Source organism: Gymnoscopelus microlampas (genome assembly GCF_963454915.1).
Source record: "Gymnoscopelus microlampas genome assembly, chromosome: 6".
NCBI classification, from domain to species: domain Eukaryota; kingdom Metazoa; phylum Chordata; class Actinopteri; order Myctophiformes; family Myctophidae; genus Gymnoscopelus; species Gymnoscopelus microlampas.
The window spans coordinates 19,487,691-19,507,754 of record NC_139943.1 but is presented as its reverse complement, the minus strand read 5'-3'; the positions used below and the strand labels follow the sequence as shown (position 1 = coordinate 19,507,754).

At 42.2% G+C, this 20,064-nt stretch overlaps 1 protein-coding gene across 4 annotated transcripts in view; it reads left to right on the top strand.

The window, feature by feature from the left end:
- The first annotated feature begins 1,403 nt into the window (after positions 1-1,403).
- Positions 1,404-20,064, top strand: part of mfge8b (milk fat globule EGF and factor V/VIII domain containing b) — a 38,116-nt gene continuing 19,455 nt past the window's right edge. The window contains exons 1-4 of one of the 4 annotated variants that reach the window (XM_084059100.1): positions 1,405-1,620; positions 16,276-16,398; positions 17,073-17,204; positions 17,576-17,608. In XM_084059100.1, coding sequence (XP_083915226.1) covers positions 1,539-1,620; positions 16,276-16,398; positions 17,073-17,204; positions 17,576-17,608 — 370 coding nt within the window. In that variant the 5' untranslated portion in view covers positions 1,405-1,538. Of the gene's footprint in view, positions 1,621-16,275; positions 16,399-17,072; positions 17,205-17,575; positions 17,609-20,064 lie in introns of all 4 variants that reach the window. The other 3 variants (XM_084059101.1, XM_084059102.1, XM_084059103.1) reach the window with 3 other exon arrangements.

Genomic DNA, 20,064 nt, shown 5'->3' with positions numbered 1-20,064 from the left:
GGCCATGATCAAAAATAGTCAATTGTAGTTGTTCCCTACTCTGATCTCAGGAACTCAGACGTTTGATGGTTTTCTATCCCATCAGTAAGCTAACTGCATTTACCTGGTGTGCCAGGTCTGAAACAGTATGATTAGAACGGTTTACTCCGGTTTTCCTAAACATGATGTGTGGCTTCAGAAGTGATACTGATTTGGTTCTGCTGTCAGGCAAACGAGGCCATTATGAAAATGGAAGATGGAAACCTCACAGACTCTGACCCCTCACAGTTCTGGCAGCAAAGCGTGATGCCACTTTGAGTAGCATTTTGTCCACTTTTTATAAGATTACCGAGGAAGAAATGGAATCTTGCGCTGTCAGTGAAATCAAGTTACACATTAGGGTACATCGCATGTTGCAGATGTACAATGTACCACTTTGTAACACATATCTCAAAATCAATAAACCAGCTAGTTTGAATGTGTCCCCTCTGTGATGTCATCAGATGCATGCCAATTCTGAGAATTAAATTAAGAAACTGAACAAATACTAAGCAGCTCCAATGACACATAAATGTATAAGCTTCAGCTGTTGACATTATAGTACATTATAGTGACTTTTACTTTTGTTTAAATCAAAACTAAGAATTGAACATTCATTTCATTGAAGATGAAATGAACTAAAAGTGGCTTTGACAATCAGTGCTGGAGAGTGAATTGCATTGAAATCAGAGACCAAACAGCTCAGATATATAAAAGGATGGTTGAAATGCCCCTTTAAATAGAGTTCTTTGGCTTACGCCCACTCTTTTTCTTATAGCAACCAAATCAACTGACCTGCTGTTGGATCTTTGCTCAGTCAAGAGACGCCCACGTGAACCTTTGAGTGCTCTACAATATGCTGCTTCATAACCCCTGACCTGCAGATTTCATGCAAGCTACTGTCATGGAGATTTCTCCCAGATCTAGGAAAAGAGGCCCACACATCTGCCAGGCTCCATCAAGACATGGTATCTGGGAACAAAGACGTATTCAGACAGTTATGTCTGAATACGGGTGGTTCAATTAAGTGTTTGCACCAACAAAATTGCATCTTAAGCAAATCGACAATGTTTTTGATGGATAAAATTAAGTCTGATGTACCATTATTGAAGACAATTTTTCAAATATTATACACGCACGCACGCGCGCACGCACGCACGCACGCACGCACGCACGCACGCACCCACCCACGCACGCACACACACACACACACACACACACACACACACACACACACACACACACACACACACACACACACACACACACACACACACACACACACACACACACACACACACACTCAAGTAAAAGAGGGGAGGGGTTATCATTATGATAAGTGGGCCGTCATTGGACGACAGCAGAGGTACACGTGCTACGGTTGAACGCCCTCTGTGTGTTTTCAACGCAACAACAAGCTGAATCCCAGCAGACAGGCTCATTCAGATCAGCTGCGCCTGCTACTACATTACAGTCACCTTCAATACAACTGTTTGTTTTTAGAAGGTCTGACAAGCGCGATGATGAAGATACGAGGTCGCTTTCTGTTTTCCCTGCCACTTTTCGCTTGTTTGGTTTTCGGCGCCGTTACCAACGTGAGCGGTAAGTTATTAATACTACTAGTATGTTACATTTTGTTTACAGTTTTGCAGTGCGTGTAATAATGGTCCTGAAAGTGCTGAAACACGTTGTCAGGTTTCGGTGTGCAGATCGGGGTGTGTTGTAAAGTGTAGCTTTAAGTTTTTTGTTATTTGTGTGGAAAATGTGTGGCTCGTTTGCCGGACACAAACTTATTTTTCATTGGGTTGGCTATATGGTGTAAATCCTATACTGGGCAGCAGTAGCAGCGACGACCGATAAATCCATCACCGCCAAAGTAACGGAACGCGACGGGCATCATGTCTCTGACTCTGGAGGGTAACCGGACGGCTCGCCCCAAAACACGCTCGCCTCGCCCCCATTTCTTTGCGCGGACCGCTTGCCCCCAGTGGCTCTTGTATTTTTGTATTTGTTTTACTGAGGTTAAGCCTAGGTTAGAAATAAGTTTAGGGTTAGGTTAGGCATAGTTTTACTGAGGTTAAGTGTAGGAATAAGGTTGGGTTTTGGCACCGTTTTACTGGGGTTACGTTTAGGAATAACGTTAGGTTTAGGCATAGTTTACTGAGGTTACGTTTATTAGGAATAAGGTTTGGTTTAGGCATAGTTTACTGAGGTTACGTTCAGGAATACCAGGTAGCGACCGTGCCGAGGTCGCCGGATTTGCCCCGAGGCGACTGTGTTTTCGGGCGAGCGTTTTGGTATTCCTCTGGAGGAGTTCAAAACGACTGGATCTGAATGAGATTTTGTTTTCTACACTGTGACATTTTGCTATACATATCTATTCGATTTTGTTGTTGCTATGGTTAGGCTGTAACAACGTGCTAAAACGCGAGAGCTCTTTGTGTGGTGGCAGAATGTAGATGTAAAAATGTTTTCTTCAAAGAGTTTATTGCCAGGGGGGAGACAGTGTATCCTGAGTGCTCTATAGAGGTTGTAACGATAAGGGGAAGCTATTATGTTTGTTTGTTCATGCCATTGGCACTGCATGCTTTGTTTGCGTGCGCGTGTCTTCAATGTATCTAGGCTAGGATGGATAAATGCTCTCTGTCCTTTTGAATAAAAAACCCTCTCCATCATCTCCAGAACTTTTCCTCATCAGAAAATGTACATTTTACGTGAGTGTGTTACATCAACAGACATCATCACAATTCATTATTATTTTAAGAGTTGGTATACATTATGTTATCATTTCATTATAAGTTTACAAGCAATCAGCCACTGGAACACATCAGTGTCCAGACTTAGTTTTTAACCTTCATTTACATCAAATCAAATCAAATAAAATGAAACTTTATTTATGTAGCACATTTACAACAATCGAAATTGACAGGTGTTGTACATGGAAGGCATAAACAAAAGAGGCCTGTGCTGTGCAACAATCACAGGACAAAGCAAAAAGCAAAAACATATGGGACATATTCATGTAAGGAATGATTGTAGCCCAAAATAGCTATGATTTTCTATTAAAGCTAGCACTGACAGGGTGTGTGTGACATTTGCGTTGAATGGATCCCTTGGTCAACCAGTAGTAGGCCTAATGATTGAATATTTGTATTGTCATAGGCATAATAATTGCATTAATGCTCATGCAGCAATTCTTCAAAAGCACCATGCCCTTGTTTCTCCCTTGGGAGATTTTTTAAATAGTCACAGTGTAGCCTATAGATAGAATGTATACGTTTCCTACTGTATGCAGGGTACATGGTTGATCCCCTAAAATAACTAATAACTTATTCTAGGTACATTATTATTAGGTGTCAAGTAAAGGAAAGTCTCCCGATTTCTTTTGAGAAAACAAAGTTAAATTCCTCTTCCGTTTGTCATTTGGAATTGGGACACAGTCCTCATCATGCATCACACCCATTCATTTAGACGCACCCACGGTTCACTCAGAGGTAAACATGGAGAAGTTCAGATTCAAACCATGTTTAATGTTTGGTCCATATGTACTTATTCACCTGCTCATTTTGATATCCTTACGTATCTCACTAAAGAATCCACACCCCTAAAGAAAAGTTAAATCACCCAATACCGTTAGGGCTTTGTGCAGGGCGGTGCTCATACTATACACCCTAAACCCCATCCTTAAATAATCCATGATGATTGAATAAATATTTAATATAAAATTCCAGTGTTATTTTCCTGTGTTTTAATGTTTAGTTGGAGCTCAGTGCCTGTCCAGAGAGAATAGGTGTGGCTGTAGTGACCAGGGCAGTTGAGTCACTTATCTAGATGTGACACAGAACTTCCTATACCACTAATAACCAACCATAGTACAGCAACGCCTTTCCTCTAGTTTCAGCAAGGAAGAGAGGTGGAGAAATATAGACAGAAGCTGCACAATGAAATCCGTAGTGTTCATTTAAACACATTGTGTACAGGAGTTGCAAATGGATACATGAACTGTGTGTGTGTGAGTGTGTGTTCAGTCATGTGCATTTTTAGTCCTGTGGCAAGGCTCTAAGGACAGTGATGTAATAATCTTGAAAATAACTAATGATTAACATTTAGCCTAGCACCACTCTTAGGCCAAAAGCCACACTTGCTCTGGGACCCGCACAGCCCCTAAGAGCCGCTAGTCTTATTATATATTTATGCTTTTTTATGTATATATGGATCTGTCCCATATGAGAGAGGCACACTCGGCAAATGAGGTAATGAGGAAACTAGATACTCAGAAAGTGAGAGACCTGCTCAGAAAGAGATAGATAGAGGCTGGCACAGCAAGTGTTCTGGGCTGAGGTCAGCTGAAGCTGTGTCATTCAAATGGGCTGGAGAGGAGCTGAGAGCAGTATTTTATATTGCACAAGTGTTTAAACATGAATAGAGTGGATGCACCAGGTTAGAACTCACTTGTCCCTCTGCGTTAGCTGTGAGAGGAGTGGAGGCACACTGCTTAACATGTCCACTGTGAGTGAGCTCAACCAGCTTGGTCTAAATATAGACACACAGTGGGCCAATGGCTTGGCGGGTGTGTATGCAAGGGCACGTGTGTGTGATTTCTGTAATTTCTGTACCGCAAAGGTCCATTTGTACATGCAGAGATACATTTACCCTCAGAATTTTACAGTGTAGGTTTGCGCACTATGGATAATTTGGGTGTGTGAGTCTGTGAGAGAGAGAGAAGGCAAGAGAGAGAGAGAGAACATGCACATACAGTGCACTGCAAAAGTACTAAAATGTGCCTTTTTTAAAAAGATTTATACACGTGACATGGGTGCGTGTTGGCTGTGTCTTGGGAGCAAGTGAGCAATATAGAGCAAGTGAGCAAGCTTTGTGTGATGTTTTGTGAGTGCACGTTTGTGTGGGTTTGAGATGAGAATCAGGTGTGTGTGTGTGGCGTGTGTGCGTGAGATACATGTGCACATTTGTGGCATGTGTACTGTATGTATTCCTTTGCATGGGTTGGTTTTACACAACAGCCTGTTCTGACAAGTGTTTACTCTGATAAAGACAAAACAGCAGCTGTGTGCGTGTGTGAGTGTGTGTGTGTGTGTGTGTGTGTGTGGGGGGAGGGGAGGGGGGGTGCGTGTGAGTGTACTGTGACCCATTGGCAAAAGCTATTCCTTCCGTTTGCCCTGAGTCTAGCCATCTGTCAGTATGGTGTCTGGAGTGTCCACAGAGCCTCGTCTCATTAGGACATTATATCTTCATCATTGTTCCCTCACACTCCCCTCTGGATATCATCACTGACTTCCTTTATGTCGCTGAATTTTGAATAGCTCTTCTAATCAATGTTTCATCACAATATGGAATATCTGCTAATTTGGACTCATCCGTTGGCCCATTTTACAATCTGCTTTACTGAATAATTTACAGCCTGTTCTCTGATCTTATATAGACCCACCACCAAGTACAATACAAGTACAGTGAATGTGGTACACGGGACCCCACATCACATAGAGCTCAATGAACAGTCCAAAACAGAATTGAACTATTACTCCTATTACATATGAATACATTCCATTCAAAAAGCCTCTTGATTCAGTATGTCGGGGCCCAAGAGTTCGAAACCTTTCATTCCTATCCGAGTTGATCAGATTTTGTGTATTAGTGTTAAATATATTATTTGATTAATCAAACTTATATTTCTCTTTGGCATAGTGTTTGCTTTTTGGGTTTTAGCAACCCAATATCCAGATCTGATCCACTTGGAAGGGATTAAACGTTTTGAACTCTTGGGAATAGAGGATCAGAGGATCCAGTCAGTAAAATAATTTTACTCAGCCAACTACTTAAAGCACAGTTTACCTTTTGGTAGAACCGTGGCTTGTATAGTTACCTGGCCGTAAGTGCGAAAATGTTCGATCGTCATCATCTGTTGCTTTTGTAATTGAGGAACTGGAGACGGTGCTTCCATAAACTCTCATTGTATGGCGATACGGGTCTCAAAATTACTCATTGAGCAAAAAAACAAACATGAACAATGCAGATTCTGCCAACATATACACACATACACAAAATGTTGGTTCTTCAGCAGATAGCTGCAGATAGCAGAATAGAACTTTTCTACCCAAATTCAACATCGCTTTAATTGTTCTATGCTTTAATGTGTATTGCAGTTGGTTTGTGAGTTATTTGTAAGAGAGAGATACCTCCCTTTAGTCTGAAACTCATAGTAAACATATGGGACATCCTTTATGGTTGTCTGTTACGCAGCTTGGCATCTGGCATCTGTTTAACGAGTATGTCTTTACAGCAAGCCCTACCTGGAGAGTAGCTTGTTATCTTTTGTGTGTGTGTGTGTGTGTGTGTGTGTGTGTGTGTGTGTGTGTGTGTGTGTGTGTGTGTGTGTGTGTGTGTGTGTGTGTGTGTGTGTGTGTGTGTGTGTGTGTGTGTGTGTGTGTGTGTGTGTGTGTGTGTGTGTGTGTGTGTGTGTGTGGGGGTACGATACGCGCGCAATAGAGAGAGTATTTTTAGCGGCAACTGTGTGTGGGGGGGGGGGGGGGGGGGGAGTTTGGAGTGGCAGATGGCTCTATGAGTGGAGGAGAGACTTCAGATTACACAAAGCTCACCTGCAGATGGGCTCGCTCTCTCTCTGACTGGTTTTAACACTGTTCAGACATGACAGAATACAAGTTTTACATACAAATACAAAAACATAATGTGCATGTAAGAGAACATACAAGAGCACACACACACACACACACACACACACACACACACACACACACACACACACACACACACACACACACACACACACACACACACACACACACACACACACACACACACACACACACACACACACACACACACACACACACACACACACACACACACACACATGAATCAACGATTATGCAAAAATAATTGCGATTACCAATAGCATTGATTGCACCTGTACACCAGGGCTTGTTGACAACCAACTAGTTGAATGACTGGGATGTAAACAGCTGGTACAACCATCCCTTCTTATTCATGGTTTCCTACAATAAAATAATGCATTATTTCAAAGAAATCACATTTTCACAATTACTTATTATTATTACTTATTATCTTTCAAACGAATTTCACAAATAAGAAAATTAACACATCCTCTATATATATATATATATATATATATATATATATATATATATATATATATATATATATATATATATATATATATATATATATATAGTGAAAATAACTACAAGCTCACGTCACATTGCAACCCATTATGAGCTTGTAGATCGGCTATGTTCACTATCAAATAGGGCTTACCGGTAAGTGAAAGTACAGCAATAACAATAAGAAATGCCAAGTAGACAATACTTACATTCCTAAATGTGAGTAAATGACAAGAACTGAAAGGGAGGACTAGGATGATGGTGAAGTTGTGTACAGCGACAAGTGGCAGAATGCTATTCAATAGCATATAGTACCTTCAATTTAAAAAATCTATACTATGTTCTTGTGAAAAATAAACACATACACAACCTGGCATTATGGAACACAAATACTCACTGATTTAACAAACACATAGACAGAAACATATATACAGTACATACAGTATATTACATTACGTTACAGATGCATACACCCTACAGCCTTACTCTGACATAACCACATATTCACATGTTTATGCACATGTGCTCTCCCCATGCACAGTAGTTCATACATCACTGGCCTGGAAGCTAACTTGTCCTGCTGACTTTGTAAGCTCATTTCAAACAGTCCTGCCTATTTCCATAGTTCCCTTTTAATGAGCTAATTCCCTCCTAAGCTTTTTTGAGGGGTATTATTCTGTGTCATCTCTAATGTTTCAAGAGTCCTTTCAGACTAAAGACTTTTAACCTCTGGGTACTCCCTCTGATGCACAAACGCAGGCTCCTTCCCGCGGCCAATTGATTAACGTGAGACCGCCAAGTCGTCAAGGAGACATCAGGCCTCCTCGTCTTCTCATGCTCTCCTCCTCCCCCCCACCATCACCCATCATCTCCTCTCACTCTCCACTTATCCTTAAATGGCTTGCACTACCCCCACACAGGCGCAGTACCCTCAGGCAACCCCACCTCAACTGAACTTATATCCCCCCCAATCCCCCAGGGAGACCATCACGCTGTTTTTCTGCTCACTCACGCAAACGGCGGCTCCCAAGTGCTCCACGTTCTCTATCTTTCCCCCTCTCTCTCACGGTTACCTGTCATTGTTCCGACATGTCATTGTTCCGACATTACTAACCCTAACCCTAACCGCACGCGGAAGCCACGTAGTGGGATGTCGGACTTATGAGCAGTCACGCACGCACGCACAACAAATGCACTTCACAGATCACATGACACAACATCCTTTGTTGTCATTACACCAGGCTACACTGCATGACAAATATGCTACTGTCACATTGTCACGTCCTCGTGTGTGTGTGTGTGTGTGTGTGTGTGTGTGTGTGCGTGTTCTTGTCCACCTGTTCTTTAAAACGATGAGCAGGCAGTTGACCTAGAGAGCTGCTCTGATCCTCTCAGACGAAACAACAGCAGGTTAATATGGAGTGAATCCTCAGTCAGTCCTGTAAGCTGCTAGACCCTTAAACATGCACTGCCAAGTTTGTCTGAATCTGGAGTCATTCTTTGCTCAATGTCTTGAAACTTTTAACCAGCATGAACTTAGATCAGCTGAACAGAGAGCATTATTCACATTCTGTTATGTCATTTCAGACCCACATACTGTAACATAAAGCTGCAGGCCTCTCCAGAGTCCAAAGCGTTGACTGTGATTAGAGGAGTGAGTCATGGTGTGGTATTATTGTGGGTCTGCATGGCTGTGTGTTCTTTGTATTTGGACCTCCATTCTTGGGGCAGAGGAATCATGGGAAAGGCATGGACCATGACTCACAAAAGTACAACAATCTGTGGCGATGGCTGGAGCAGACAGACATAACTCTGCATAACTCCCTGTCCCCATGGAGATTAAATGAGGCTTGTCACTTATTTATATATTTCTTTCAGTAAGTAGTGCAAGTGAATGTCTCTAGTTCAGCTAGCAGCCTTCTAAGGAGGTGGCCACATGAAATTTGGTCTAGTGCCACTCTTAGGCCAAAATTCCCACTTTTACGTAAGATATCTCAAAATCTAATTTGTCATGAAACTGGCTGAGTCTATTCATGTGATTCTGGTGAACCTATGGCCTTTCCTCTTGGGCCTCCTTCAGTGAATAATGTAATATATGTCAACCCCCAACTAATAACATTTTTAATTCAAGACAAGTCAAGTCAATAAGCGTGGAGTTCAAAAGTTGAACTTTGTCCAAGCGTCAACCAATAGTAAAGAAGTGCCGTGGTTGACCCCACTTGGCAGGCATTTCACTTGCAGTTTTCTTTCAGTGAGCCAAACACTCAAAACTAAGTCAAACAAACTACACATCAGAATACTGTCACTGCCTACAACCACGCAAGACAACATGGGAAATTGACGTGTTTTGACGTGTCTTGGCAAGTAGGCATGCGTTGGCTACAATGCTTTTGACACAGATGTGTGACTGTACCCTAAGGATGGCAATGTCATTCGGTTCAAACCAGAGCCGTGTAAAGAGAGAGTCATGACATGTAAAGAGAGAGTCACAACGACGGAAGTCCAAAAGGCTTGATCGTCATGTGATTCCCATAGACTTCAGATATGTTCTGCAGAACAGACCTGCTGCAAATCTACTGCGCTGCTAGTCTTTGCTGCTAAATTCCAGGAAAGAAATTGGTCCATTGGAGTGAGCAATCTCTCTTTACGTGGCTTTGGTTCAAACCACTTTGGTCCAGTTGGGTGTGAGGAGCAGCACAGCCTCTAGAGACTGCTAGTGAGGCTTTTAATCTCTTCAATTTCTTCATGTCTCATTTACCATTTTAATGCCTTATGTAAAATACTTTAAATCACTGAATTACGTTTGTGTATGAAGCATGCCATATACTTGCCTTGCCTATAATCTCTTAAGGGAATCACTAGAAGTGAATCAATAGAAGAGATAAAGCCATGAGGAAATTGCTCTCCAGGCCTCATAGAATTATGTTGTAATGGTTAAGGAACCTCACATTAATCTCTAGTCCATGCAGAGCTATTCACTCCCTACACTGTGTCCTTCTCAGCTTCTCTACTGTCTTGTCCCTCTTACGCTGCCTGTCTCCCTCTTTTCATACCGTCTGTCTCTCCTATGCTGTCGCCCTCTCAGCTTTCCTACTGTAGGTAGGTAAAACTGCTCTCCAATAAACTCTGTACGCAGCAGTTGACTCAACACCAAGCTGATGTTTTGTGATGATCTAGTTAAAGTATTAAGGAAGGTATATTTCATCAAAAAATACAAGACAGTTTGGATGTAGGGGCAATACAAGGTCATTTCAACATTTACTTAGTTGGTCCATTTTGTAATAAGCTTTTTTGCAATGGTTGGCTGGGCTTCAACGAACACAATTGGTCATGTTTGTGGGTGAGAAGCCAGAAGGAGCGATTGTTTTATTTTGTTGCTTCACTTGTGACTTCTACATTAGTCAGGGCGTCTGTTCAGCAGGGAGCAGATGTCGGATGGATAACGTATTCCTCAGCACGTGTCGTGTTGCGCTTTCCCAGTGAAACCCCTCCCTGTATAAAGAAGCCTCTAGTGACTCCAGGTGTATCATGATGGCACATGTAGGGTTGGGATCCGGAACCGGAGGAACCGGATCCAACATTGAGGAACTGGAAGCGGTGCCATCACATTTGGAACCGTCTCTGGAAACGGTTTTATCACAATGTCAGCTGGTATGTGGACTTCATGTCTGCTATACAATTACAATACCAGTGGTTCTCAAACTTTTTAATTTCTTGGACCACCATAACTCCCAGAGTTACAGATCTGTTACAGATCTGTTGAACTTATGGCCTTCTGGTGAACCTATGGCCTTTCCACTTGGGCCTCCTTCAGTGAATAATATAATATATGTCAACCCCCAACTAATAACATTTTTAATTCAAGACAATTCAAGTCAAGTCAATTACCATGGAGTTCAAAAGTTGAACTTTGCCCGAGTGTCAACCAATAGCAAAGAAGTGTTTTCCAAGGCTGGCATGCATGTCACTCTCGTACCTAACAGTGAAAACCACCATTGCTTGTCTTGTTGAGAAACGTTTTTATGCATTATCAAGCAATAATGGTTAACCATGTTATTTTTGATCGATTCAATTGATCACCTCAGTAGTCAGATCTGATCACCAGATCTGATGAACAAGAGGTGGTTGCTCATCCTAGCTGTAGTATAGTGACGACTAAACGAGAGAAATAGATATGGAAATGTCAAGTTCTATGTTCACTAGAATGTGTTATATATTAAACTGATTTCACAACAAACAAAACGTATAGGCACAGATGTCTCTGTGTGCGTGTGTGTGTTCTTTAGATATGAAACGTAACCTCCTCCAGTGATTTCACATCAAACGAAACTGAAATTATATTTGTGTGTGTGTGTGTGTGTGTGTGTGTGTGTGTGTGTGTGTGTGTGTGTGTGTGTGTGTGTGTGTGTGTGTGTGTGTGTGTGTGTGTGTGTGTGTGTGTGTGTGTGTGTGTGTGTGTGTGTGTGTGTGTGTGTGTGTGTGTGTGTGTGTGTGTGTGTGTGTGTGTGTGTGTACAGGAGGGAACAGATCCCACAGAGCTTTGTTAGTGCATGTGAAAAGTTGAAAAGTGCAGTGCTAGGATTTGTGGCAACAAGTTTTTCTACTTCTGTATTTTGCTTTCATTAGAGAGAGAGGGAGGGACAGACAGACAGACAGAGAGACAGAGCATGAGTCAGTGTGTTTTCTAGAATCTAGATAATGGGAAACAACATAACTAGCCCTGTTTTTCCTTATTAAACAAACCAATTAGTTTGTCATTTAGGGGGTTTTAATAGGATGTGTTTTGCTAACTAGACAAATATGTCATCTAATTTCCTCTCTGAAACCTGAGGTGAACAGTGAAATTCCCCATCATTGTCAGGCAAGTCAAACCACAGAGAATGTGTCAGTTGGATACACATTTGTTTGGGTCATTTTAAGAGCCACCATTCCCATAATAGGAAGGATTTTGGTGGCTCTGTTCTTCACTTAATTCACAGAACTTGTCTGAATGTCAAATTAATTGTGCAATATGTTTTACGCTGTGGCCACAAATGGCCCGTGTTTGGGGGAGGAAAGACGACTGGGGAGGTTGATATTTGTCACTGCACTGATATTTGTCCTGAATGCTGGGCAAGAGGAGTAGGACAGAGGTGCTACATCCTCCCGTTGGGGGCTCCTCACTGGCAGGTCAGCCAGTAAGGTACAAAAGCAAGTACACAAGCACACAGAAAGTGTGTGGGGAGGAATTAATTGGCATAACTTCTAAATTGGGGAGAAAAACGAGTAAAAAATAATTGGTTCATCCTGCTCCCAGCAGGGCAGTAGTGCTTGTTCCTTGGGAGAAGTTGTGACTAAACGGTATTTTCCTAAAGGGAATGTCCCACCTTCTATATGTGTTTTAAACCTTTAGGAACTTTTCCCCAGCTGTATTCAAATCCACCCCAACAGGGAAACACTAGGGCTTGTTCCTTGGCACTAAAAGGACCTATTTCCTGCAGCGAAGCTGTCATAAGTCCTCTGTAGGAAGAGCAGGAGGTTGGGTTGCTTACTTCCTTCCCACAGATAAACAGGGCAATAACGTGGATAATGATGTGTCTGTGGTAGTGCCAGGCAATGCTATCTCCTAACAGTCTCCCCTGAGACGAAGGACTAGCTGTAGGCCTTGACTCTGGATAACACTGGACAGCACAGCAACTCAACACGCAAACAGGATGTAAAAGACAAAATAGGGATTATATGTACATGTACAGTACTAGAAGTTCGGGCCGCTACGCGGCCCGAACGTCTAGCGTGACGCGTCGTTCACTTTGCAGTGCCACCTTACAGGCACCTAAAGAGGTGACGTGCATCACCTCTGCAAGGACCCAAACCCACTTTGTGATTACTCACACCTGGCATGGCAGACCTGAGCGTTTCTGGCGCAATGTCTGGCGTTGTATCTCCAGCCGTTGTGGCTTTGGTGAAGTTGTCGTCATTGTGTCGTCATTGTGGTGGAGAGAGTTCTTGTGGTGGAGAGAGTTCCTTGTATAGATTATTACTATTTATCACTATGGAAGCCGTCGAACTGGTGCGATCTGACGGCATCCTAGAATTTATAGGTAGGATGTGATGTCATGTGATGTCATGCTGTCGTGAGATTACGTCACACTGGCGTTGCCATCGTGATGTCAGATTACGTCACAGCGTCACACTGGCGTCGCATACGGACAACCGACATGGCGCAGGATTCAAATTGTATATATAGACTAGAAGTCTATATAACGTCTAGCGTGACGCGTCGTTCACTTTGCAGTGCCACCTTACAGGCACCTCACAGTGTGAGAGAGTTTTGTGCTCTCCTAAATCCACGGCAGGCTTTGAAAGTACCCACTTCAGAAAGAGGTGACGTGCATCACCTCTCCAATGACCAAAACCCACTTTGTGATTACTCAGACCTACCTACATAGTAGACATAGTCGCACATAAAAACCCTCAATCTCTACCATTGTTGTTTATGGTCTTGCTCATAACACGGAAAGGTCACGTATTCAGTGTAGTGTAAGAACTTCAAACAATGTTCCCCTGTTTCTTTTCTTTCTGTTTTGTTTCCACTCTTTGAGCACCTGCTTGTCTGATTTGGGATTTTTAGACTTCCCACAATGCGTCAGTGTTAACTTTGCTTATGTGAAAGAAAGCACGAGATCGATGGATAGAGTGAGAGAGTACAAAATGGGACACTTAAAGAAATAATAAAATGCACATTCACAGAGAGATTTACTCTTAATTTAAAGAGTATATGGTAGAGAAGCTGAGTCTTGTATGTATGTAGATATAGTGGTGTTTGCGTTCATGCTTGGTGGGGGTTGTTTTTTGTCTTTTGGTTTGGGGGGGGGGGGGGGGGGGCAATTGTAGAAAGATGCAGGATGTTTTAAGTCTGTCGCTGAGGTGCCATTTCAACCATGAGCTATGTGGGAAACACAGAGCAGGACCACAGAATTACACCCTCAGCAGGACTGAAATACTTCCTTTTCCTACAGCAGCCGTCCAAGAAATCCTGGTCCTTATCGACTCCTACGGCTTTTCTTCATATTCAGCGTAGGAGGAAGTCTGCCATTCAAGGATATGAAATCTGGGTCGGATGTCTTTTTTTAACCTATATAACTGACAGCGCGGTGTGTGAACCAACAATTTAAAACTCGGCGACCAAAACCCCAACTTCCTTGACAATTATTCAAAATAAGGGTTAACTTTTTGGGGCAGTGCTTTCTCTGCCTGCAGCTCCTGCAGTGTTAAAACACAAGGGTGTGACTTTAGATTACTGCTCTTATCTCAACGTTGTTGAAAAACAACTGCGGTGGCCCCAGTGGTTTGGATAGTACTGTCCTGTAATTGGGAGGTTGCGGGTTTGACCACCATGAACCCAAGTGTCAAAGGAAGTCTCTATCTTTGAGCAAGGCAAGCCCTAAATCCCGATACCTTGATTTGTGGGTGACCTTGACCCCTGACCACCTTTTGTGGATGTGGAGAAAGTGAGAAGGTGAATGTCTCTCTCGGAAAACGGTTGATAACAATAGAATCCCTACCAGTAACAGGCAGGATAAACTTCCTTCCAAGGGGTCAGTAGAATAGCACTCAAACCCTCTTATAGCTTCTGTATCTCTGACACTAATTCCATCCTTTTGAATGTCAAGAAAACACAAAATCCTTGTATGAATGAATGAATGAATGAATGACATTTTTATTTTCGTGTCATGCCACCATTTTAGCCCATCCCATATGGGATTATATATTATATATTATTATTATTATTATATATTACACAAAAAGAAAACAACTGAAAACAACCTGTAAGTTCTGGAGGTGTCAATAGATTCATCTTCCTCTTAGTAGAAAATCACTCATCGTTTCTGGTTCCCATATCAACACCACTTCTCCTGCTTTTAAACCGCATTAGTTCCAGTTTTGTCAAAGGACAAACTGTTCTTTTAGGGGTCAGCAGAGAATTAAACTCCCTCGTTGCTTCTCTGTTTTCCCCTGATCACTGACACTAATGGCATCCCGAGAGCTGCTGAGTCCAGACAGCAGCAGTGGTGGTTCCTGTGTGGAAGCATCCAGCATCTGTTTTGTGTTTTACTGGTGTGATGGCTTGCTCAGCTGTTCCATGGCACGGTCTGGCTCACAGCAGTTTTCCTCTCCGTATTCAATAACACAGCAAAGTAACTGCCACCGCTGCTGCAGAGGATGTGGAACAGAGGAACGAAGCTATTAGTTTAGCTGAACTTTCCTAACACAAGATATTTAGATATTCAGAGTTATTTTGTGTTTGTTAAGTCTACAAATGACACAATAACACTCTAGACTTGTGCATTTTCCTCTCCATATTCAATAACACAGCAAAGTAACTGCTGCCGCTGCTGCAGTGGATGTGGAACAGAGGAATGAAGCTATTAGTTTAGCTGAACTTTCCTAACACAAGATATTTAGATATTCAGAGTTATTTCGTGTTTGTTAAGTCTACAAATGACACAATAACACTCTAGACTTGTGCATAGGACCAGCACATTCTCATTTAATAAAAAAAAAACCCACTAAGCTTTGATGATTTTATAATAAATAATATGACATAAATATATAATAAGAAAATCAGTTTTATAGAAATGCCAATCTGTCATCCTGGAGCTACGTTTCCCCTTAATACATATATACACTTGTACATACACACACAGTGACTGAACAGACATCATTGACTTCCAGTCTGTTCAGTCATTGAATGAATTCCTGAGCTGTGATAGATGGACCTGGACAGGGAGGGATCATATGTTTGCTCTCTGGCTCTGGGGACCATTGAGCTGAAAAGCGAGTTGATTTAACCACTTGAACCCCGGCATAGGGCGAACATTCACCAACAATGTTGCCGGATGTTGATGTTTTTCAGACCTTTATGAAAGTGAAATAAGTACTAAGCACAAATAGGGAAAATGATATTCAGTGTTCCTGATCTTTCCATTGACTATGTTCTGGAGTTTCTTTTTTTGGAATTTGTTTTAGAGGAAGAAAGAAATGATTATTATGCAAACATTATAAATGTGAGCTTACATAGAGTATGAGCCTCTAAACCCTGTCTTGTCTCTTTCCCTAGCTGACTACTGTGAGGTGAATGTGTGCAGTAATGGAGGGACATGTGTGACTGGAGCTGGAGCTCCGTTCATCTGCATCTGCCCTGATGGCTTCACCGGAGAGAAATGCAATGAGACAGAAACAGGTAGGAATTATTAACATTGAAGTTAAAGCTACAAACAGAAATGAAAGCTTTTCTCAGACACATTTCCCAGATTCGTTTTCAAGAAATCCAGAGTAGACAAAAAATGTACTGAACATCCCCTTGGTGAAGTATGTTCACCTGACCAGCATACATTTTTGGATAGATACTAGTTATACTATGCAGATGTATGTTGGTTACTTAACGCGTATGTTGTTATTTAGATAGACATATACTTAGCATTTGCTTGTCCACAAATGCTAAGAATGTTATTTAGATGTTAGCTGTTGTTTAGTGTAGACCAGTGGTTCTCAAACTCGAACAAAAGTTACAGAGCTGTAAGGGTCCATTTGGAACCGGGTCCCAATCTTGAGAACCGGGTCCCAATCTTGAGAACCACTGGTTTGGACCATTTACCCTGCCGATTGTTGACTAGGGTTCATTATTTACTCTCATCTTGCACGTGTCCTAAATGCTTACAATGTAAATTATCATTTGAATTGAAAACACATACTGTACATGCGTATGTGTACAAACACATTCAACACTGTTCACCGTCACATGCACTCACATCCTGATAAACAGAAATGTCTGCTAGACTTCCTGTCCAACTTGGCTCTCCGTTCTGGCTCTCCTCTTTCTCTTACACCTCTCCTCTCCTCCTCTCCCTCCTCCAGGGCCCTGTACTCCTAACCCCTGTAAGAACGATGCCACCTGTGAATTGACGGGTCAGTCTCGTCGAGGTGACGTCTTCAGCGAGTACGTCTGCAAATGCCCGCAGGGCTTCGACGGAGTCCACTGTCAGACCAGTAAGTCATGCTGTTTATGAACCCAACCCTAACCTCAAGTGTGAAATTAATCGGAGGAGCTGCTTGAGCGTTTTAAATGTCATGAAATGAATATAGTTTAGGTCAGGGGTGTCAAACTCTCCTAGGTCTGTAGACTCCTCTAGTTCTATAGACACCTGTAGGTCTGGAGACTCCTCTAGTTCTTTAGACACCTTTAGGTCTGGAGACTCCTCTAGTTCTTTAGACACCTTTAGGTCTGGAGACTCCTCTAGGTATAGACTTCTCTAGATCTAGAGACTCATCTAGATTTGTGCACGCCAAGGTCTGTAGACTTCTATTTCTGTAGACTTGTGTTGAACGTCGTGTGTTTTGTGTTTTGTGATACTCTTTAGGTGTCCAAGGGGCGGACTTGAATGTGAAGAAAGGTAAAAATGAAATGACTGTTGAGAGGTTTCCTTGTCCTTGACTTTCTGGTCCCTTTCTCTCCACAGATCTATCTAGCTGCCCTTTGTTCTCATAGTGTAACTGCATGTCGGGCAGAGCACTGTGTGCAAGCGTGCGTGCATGCATGCACACACACACACACACACACACACACACACACACACACACACACACACACACACACACACACACACACACACACACACACACACACACTCACACTCACACTCACACAGTTGCGTACCTTCTTCTGGCTACAGTCATTCAGAGCTAACCATAACTGTATCCTAATTCTAACTTGAAGCCTATAAGTTCTAACCGTAAAGTAGCACTTACGGACATGGGACGAGTAAGTTTTCTCTTGAATTATTTTCTGCCTCTTTCCTTGTGATGACATGGGAACCACAGCAGCAACACACACACACACACACACACACACACACACACACACACACACACACACACACACACACACACACACACACACACACACACACACACACACACACACACACACACACACACACACACACACTGTGGGAGTCAGCAGCATACTCCCCAAGGCTAGCGGCAGGCTCAACAACAGAGAGTTATTGTGGAACTTATCAGTTCAGCCACAGGCCTCATACTGAGATAAGGTCAAAGTCTTGAATGCCAGCCTTGAGACTTTGAACAGAAGAGCACTTTGCACATCTATTTCCTGAGATAGGTGCGTAGGAGAGGGATGAATGGATCAAAAGTAGCAAACAAAATTTCAGCACACTGTCTAACGTGTAATGATATATTTATTGCAATGTTTAGGTTTTAGACATATCACTCTTGTTTGCCTTGATGAAGATCTAGCACTGAAACGTCACAATAAATATATCTCTTTACATATGTACTGTATCGATCTATATATCTATCTATCTATATACACACAAGCACGCACGCAATGTTTGTGTGTGTGTCACTGCAATGTTTGATTTCAACTTGAGACTTTACTTCACTTCTGGTGTATCTGTTGCAGAAACCAACCAGGTGCAGAACGTTACTGTCTGTTATCTGTACATCTGACAGGTGATCAGTGTCGCAGGGAATTTACTTTCTATTTAACAGGAAACAAATCTTGCCCGGCAGAACCCAGTTGTGTTCAATGTTGTTTTGAATTATCCCCAGTTTCTTATCACTTCACCCAATCTGACATTCACTCCTGCTGGATGTAATGAGACTATACCTCATAATAATTAGGAAGAGCAGCTTTGACAGATGTTTGAGGTAAGAGATGAGTGGATGCCTCCCATCTCCGCCAGAGAGATGTCCTTGCATACCAGATGCGCGTTACCCGGCACATTCCTTCTCCCAAGCCTCACTCCTACACCAGTTATGGTGCAACAATTTATCATGTCATTGTAATTTATCGTGCCCCAGTCTGTACTTACACAGGCCTTCAACATTCCCGTATGACTTGTACGTTCACGGCCAAGTTTCTCCTCGAGGAGAGCCTCAAATCACAGTGTATGATAATATGTGTTTAAGCCTCTGTGCACTCAGCTGCCACAATATGAAAAACGTTTCTGCCACTCATCTCTGTCATCAAGTTTCTATCAAAATCATGCACATATTTTGAGCAAATTTCCAAAAAGATGGCAAAAAAGACAATTGAATCTGTGTTTCAACTGTTATGCAAATATTAGATGGTGCAACAAGATTACACCATCAGATATACATCACTGTACACATGCAGCCTCAGAGATGACTATGAAGTGTAATATTTAATGAAGCTGAAATGGACAATAATTGCCATCATCCTCGCTGCATCTTCTATTTATTGACTTTTCAACTTTTTCCACCTCAGCCAAGCGTGATATTTTAGGTGGTTTATATATATAATTTAGATGTATATAAACTATTGGCTGCTTGTTGGTCAAGGAACTGAAGTATGCACTATTGTGGAAAACATTTTCTGTCACCATGGATGTGAGAGTCAGCTTTATGCCTAAATACTGCTTGAATGTGAATGTGGTGTATTTTTAGTTGGCAGTGAGTCTCTACCATCAGTAAAATGAAGATTTGAGAGATATATGGGTTCTTTTGACCCTTAGAGCACTTTTGGAAGGCATTAATTGGATAAATGTGTTACTTTAATGTATATGTAAATGTCAGATCACCTCCAGGCTAGAGCTTTTACACTAATTAGTTGAAGGCTGGCTGAGGGAGCATGAGTATGAGGAGCTGTCAGTACTGTTGCTGGGAGAGGCTCCCTTCATTTACCTTTACTGATGGCTGGCCTATCGCCTCTAATGGTCTCTAATTACCGTTTTGTGTGTGTGTGTGTGTGTGTGTGTGCGCGTGAGATGGAGAGAGAATGAAGAGGGAATATTTTAGCTGCTTGCATACTGTGTGCGGTGTAATTCCATCTATACTCACTTATTGTCACTGCTTTAATACTGTAGAA